Source organism: Sceloporus undulatus, chromosome 2 (assembly GCF_019175285.1).
Source record: "Sceloporus undulatus isolate JIND9_A2432 ecotype Alabama chromosome 2, SceUnd_v1.1, whole genome shotgun sequence".
Taxonomy (NCBI): domain Eukaryota; kingdom Metazoa; phylum Chordata; class Lepidosauria; order Squamata; family Phrynosomatidae; genus Sceloporus; species Sceloporus undulatus.
The window spans coordinates 101012526-101018525 of NC_056523.1; the positions used below are offsets into that span (position 1 = coordinate 101012526).

Sequence of the window (6000 nt, forward strand, 5' to 3'; positions counted from 1 at the left end):
TCATAGTATCTGGAAGGCAACAGATTGTGGAAAGCTAATAGAGGATTTCATCACATGAGAAAAGAAAGGCAAAACTGATTGGGAGAGTAGTGGTTTTCTCCATGCTGCTCCACATGCCCTCGTAGCACTTTTGCTTTCTTCCCAAGAGGAGACAGTTGTCAAAGTGTACCTAACAAATCCCCAAAAACCATAGGATGGGATCTTGGCAGTTAAAGTGGTGATCTTGGTGCTATAACTGTGGGATGTGAAAAGGGCCCTGGTTGAGCGTCCTGGTTAAGCTGGGAATCCCTGGTTAAAATTATAGCTCAGACCTCAACAAGACAACATTTCTGTGTTCTAATCCCTTTTCAATCTATAAAACAAACTGCAGTAATAAAACTGGAATACTGTAATATATTCATGCATAAGTCTTGAAATTTAGTTCAAAAATGTATCCAAAAAATCTGAGTCGACTTATCCATGGATCAATGTAAGTACTGTATCTTAACTCTTATTTTAAAAAAGTAAAAATCCCCTGGTGAAAGACAAGAATATAATCTGTCATGGAAGCACTACCCTCTCCCCCACAATCACATCCATCCATCCTTAAGAGTGAGCACAAACAGTTATGCTTGCTGGAATTTTGTAAGTTCTTTGTATTTTCTTTCCTGAGACCCTTTGCTATATGCTCCTAAGTTTTACCCATGACTTAACCAGTGTCTTATCAAAATTCATAATTTTGGCTCCAAAACTTGCTCTCAACTTATACATGAGGTCAACTTATAGTTGAGTATATACGGTACCTTACAGGGTTACTATAAAACCTACTGAGATAACAAATGTGTGGTGTTTTGCACAATTAGAAATTTTGCTTTATTTTTAAAACTCAGGAATATTGTCAAATTTCTTCAGGCACTTGTTTGATCATATATTGTTCTGTTGTTTTTGTTAAAACAAAATTTCAGATTTGGTTTCATCTTTAACAAGTCAAAACCTGAAGTTCACAAGATCGATCTGGAGACTGTGGCTCACATTAAGACTATCAGCTTCAAAAACTACAGCTGCTTGCCCCAAGCAATGGCCTATACCCACCTGGGTGGCTACTTCTTCGTCCAATGCAAAATGAATTCATCAGTATCAATAACTCCACAGCTTATAATTGACAGTGTTACAGATTCTGTTATCGGGCCCAACCATGACATAACTGGTACTCCTTACATCTCCCCTGATGGACGCTATTTGGTCAGCACAGATGAACACACCAGGAGGATCAGAGTCCAGGCAATAACAATCCAAGGGGAAATCAAGTTGATTTATGACTTACAAACCACTATGCACATATCTGATCTGACATTTCAGTCCTCTTTCACCGAAGGCAATCAGTATTATATATATGCTACTTCACATTTGCAAACAGATGTGCTTTTTGTAGAGCTGTCAACAGGGAAAATGGACATCTTGAAGAATTTAAAAGACCCTATCCAATCCAAAGAATGGCCCTGGAGCAGCTACAACAGAATTATCCAGGACAGTGGATTATTTGGGCAGTACCTTATCACACCAGCAAAGGATTCACTATTTATAATCAATGGGAGACAAAATACATTACGCTGTGAGGTTTCAGGTATCAAGAGGGGCAACACAGTGGTTTGGGTTGGAGATGTATGAAAGGTCAAAAAAAAAAGAACAGAACTGTCAGAAAACTAAAATATTGATTGGACTTTTAACTGCAAAAAAAGGATAATAATAATAATTATAAAATGCAGTAGCATTGTATATTTTTACACTGAGGGGGAAACTGTATTAGCTTCATGGTGCAACACTGGCCAACATGCAAGATTTATAACTTAAAATATCCTCTGCTTATATGACTTGGTTATGCTGGGAATTTGTGTGGACTTAACAGCTTGAGTTATGGAATGTATACTGGAAAAAGGAATCATTACTCCAGTTGAGTTGGTATCATCCACATTCCTTGGTGATTCTATACAACAACACTTTTGAGTTGAAAAGCTGATAAATCTTTAACTCCTGTCTAGATTATTAGTATTCATTTTGTTTTTCCAAAAAAAAAAAACATTTCTTTAGTGTCTGCCATGTTGTGGCATTGAATCAGGCCTGTAGCTTAGATATTTCCACTGGAGAACTTTACACATTTACATACTTTGTTGAAAACTCAGTGTCAATCTCAAAAGCTTTTTAAAGCTTTTTTTTTTTTTAAAAAAGACCTTATTGATATAAATTTTAACTATAATAATTGCCAAGTCAGGAAATATAAGTATTCAAACAGATCATATTCTAACAAACAGCCCTACACAAAACATATGCATTCAGACTAAGAAGGTAAGTTGGTCAAATTTAGACTATTCTTATCTGTCATTTCTATCTATGTTGCTTCTAAATATACCAGGGATGGCAGTTCAAACTCAGTGCCCTCCAACAGCTACAGGCCTCTACTGAAGACATTGCTATTAATCACGAAGAGGAAAGTGAAATGTTAAAATCATGGTTGTGAAAAAGCATGAGTTAATTGTTATAGAAATCAACACTGAAAATTCAAGGAGATTGGAAATAAATATTGGGTTGATCCAAAGTTAGTCATATGTAGAAAGATCCCTTTAAACTAATGGGACTTGGTTCCATTGAGACTGAGTTTTAACTCTCATTAATTTCAACAGACCTACTTTAAGCTTGACTAAATCTCGATCAAACCCATGGATTCTTCATTGGGAAACACAATTCAAGCAATCCAACATGACTTTTGAAACCAAGCATAACAATTCTATACTGTCAGTCTTTTTTCTCTGCCCTGTCCCATGCACCTGCACATGTGGGTAGAAACACCATTTCCCCTTAAGATATAGGAACACAACATTCAGTTTTTTATGAAATGTTTGTAAAAAAAATAGTAGAGGAGTGGTGGGTTTGAAAGCCAGAAAACAAATGGGCAAATATGCAAATATCTTCTATGTAATCAGGAAAGAGAGAGTTTTAATTTATTTTTGAAACAGCAGCAGCCTTACAAAGTGTGCAAAATGAACTGCTATTTTAGCAGTCAGGACAATAAGCAGTGCTGTTTCCAGTGTAGAAAGAAACATTTCCAGAAATCATTTATTCCCCTTCATTAAAAATTTACCATTACTTGAAGTAATTGGGTTCTTCATAAAAAACAATAGCTATGTCTTGAAAAGCACTCTTTTCAGTAGCATATTTTTATGCAGAAAACTTTTAGCTTTTATATAAATCAGACACTTAATTCACATCTGTCATCCAAGACCCTGGAAAGAAAAGATTGATTTTGTTTGATTTTTTGCTGCTGCTGATCATATTTGTCTCTCATTTGTGGGTGTTCCATTTATACTCAATTATCATTCCATTATGAAAAAGCAGAGTAATCTTTTTTTTAAAAATAATTAAAATATACCCAATGATATAATACCCGATGCCAAGAAATGTATGTTGGTTTGCCATAAAATGTATAACCATCTGCACATTTAAAATTATGTCAAATCAGTGTATCATATTAAAGTTGGAAAGGTCACCTAATCACAGTTGAAAAACATGTAGAAATAGAACAAAAATGGTGATGAAATGCAAAAATAGATCGAGGTCCAACTCCACTGTCATGTAAGCCACTGGAATTCACACTATCTTTCTTCAGAGTTCGTACAGATATTTTAAAGTTAGTTCAGATGAACATTTTAAGAGCAATGTTTGTTACATCACAGCAACTGGTGGGTCACTAAAAAACCTCCAAATCTGACCTATTGTCTTGATATGTGTTTGTTGACTGGGACTAATACAAAGGCATTTACCAGCATACATGGTTATACCATGTATTTCATCATGAAGTGGATTCAGACATCTTCCCCAGCCGAACATTCAAAAAAAGATGATGGGGTTGTGGGACAGCACATGCTGTTTACAAATCCAGTGCACGCATGAGAAGAATCAACCAGGAATGGAAGAGCTTTACATTTAGGCCAAATGTAGGTGGACTCCATTTTTACACACGCTGAATATGTGGGTGTGAGTGGTGGTAGAGGATGAATGCTGGAGACATTGACAGCTGGGATGAAATCGGCCCAGATCATCCCATGTCCTCTTTACATGTCCTTTGTTGTTGTTGTTATTATTATTATTATTAAACTTTATTTCTAGAGCGCTGTAATTATACACAGCGCTGTACAAAGTCGGTAAAATTAAGGAGTATATAAAAGCCTGCCCAAGGTGTACACTTTAAGATAATAACAATTAAATAGAGAAACAGATAAAATTACCATGTAGAAAAGAAAAGACAAATTAAAAACATCACATATAAAAGCAGATCACATCACATCAAACATTATCAGACAGCCAGATGACAATCACAAATTCCCTGAGAATGCTTCCCTAAACAATATGGTTTTCAGCTCAGCCTTAAAGCTGGTTAGGGATATTTTGAACATATTAAGGGTGGTTGTCTGATCTTCCCAAGTGTGAGGTATGCCTAAATTTAGCCCAAGAACCACAAAGAAGCCTTTTCTGAAATGATAGCAATTTTGTATCTACTGCTGTACATCTCAGCTAAGATTGCATCTACACGACAAATGTAAACCATTCAATAGGCATGCATTCTGCCGAAATACCTTGGGAACTATAGCTGTGTATGTGAATGCTGAGGGTTGCTGTGAATCCTCAATGCCCTCAGAAAACTTCAGTTTCATTATTCCTTTGGGAAAGCCATTAGAGTTTAAACCCAACTAAGCTCAGTAGTATATAGCTTAAATAAATCCATTCTGGCATGTTTTTTTTAATGTACTGGCCAGAAAATGCAAGAAAATATTTTGAATTTATTAATCAAACACATTATTTAATGGTACCCAGAAACTCCACATAGCAGAGAAAGTAGGGTGTTAACAGCACATTTCAGGAAGAGAAACACAGACAGGAGAATGCATCACAGGAGTTGGTGAGGTTTTCTCTTCTGATCCCTGTAGTCCCGATTTGGTCAGTGCTAAAATATACAGAACTAAAACCTGCTTTTTTTGTGAGCCATAGGAGGTCTGAATTTGGACACATAGTAATGGATGCAGCCTCCCATTTAGACATATGCAGTGGTCATTAATGGTTAAAAAAAAAACTGTGTCCATACAGTACACTTATTCTCGGGGGCATTTACTGGATTGTGTCACTGCTCTAAAGCCCCCCCCCCCCCCGTTTTTTAATGATTTCCTGAATATTTTACTCTGAATATGGTAAGTTTCCCAGAAGTTAAAACCTTTGTGGCATACATATAGCAAAATGTTACTTTTATAACATTATTTTAAAATAAATCCTTGTAAATATCTGTTCAGGTAAATATTCTTGAAATTAGAGTGTGGAGGATGTGTAATAGACTTCACTGCTTTCTGTTTATCTTGACACATTGGACTAGAGTTAACTCCAAACTTTAACCTTCCAAAGATGCTCCTATGAGTGACTTTCCTCTCCTGCTCTCAAGATCCTTTGATGTGTTTTCTAAATAACCTAATGGCCTTGTCCTACTTAAAAACAGATATTTAATTTAGATGCATCACACAACTTGTGAATGGTTCCAATAATGTTTGATCCAATATACAAAGTGCTGCACATTTGATAATCATTTTCCTTATGAACACTAAGATCACTGTTTCTCTGTACCACAAAAGGTGTAAATCATGTTTGTCTCCCGATTTTTGTTTCCCAAGCATATTAAATTTCATTTGGTTGCATTTCCTGATTTATTCCTTTGGTCTGTCCATAATATCTGGAGTACCACTTCATATTTCTTTTTCAGCCAAGAAATTAATATCCACAGTGATTAAGTGGAAGTAATTTAAATTGAACTAGCATATAATTAGTTACCCTAACATGCTTGTGTATTACCGGAGAGCTTTATTTGATGGACAATGAACTCAATGAACTCAGTAACTGATTTAAAATAAGGATCAAGTCCTTGAGATCCAAGGCACTGCTCTTATACTATTTAATTTAAATATAAGTCAGTACAAAGAAAGTACT

The 6000-nt window shown here is 35.7% G+C and overlaps 1 protein-coding gene across 3 annotated transcripts in view; it reads left to right on the plus strand.

Moving 5' to 3' along the window:
- Positions 1–4142, plus strand: part of FSTL4 (follistatin like 4) — a 615437-nt gene extending 611295 nt beyond the window's left edge. For all 3 annotated transcript variants that reach the window (XM_042455922.1, XM_042455924.1, XM_042455923.1), the window contains one exon: positions 945–4142. In XM_042455922.1, the coding sequence (XP_042311856.1) occupies positions 945–1647 (703 nt within the window). In that variant the 3' untranslated portion in view covers positions 1648–4142. The remainder of the gene's footprint in view (positions 1–944) is intronic.
- The last annotated feature ends 1858 nt before the right edge of the window (positions 4143–6000 follow it).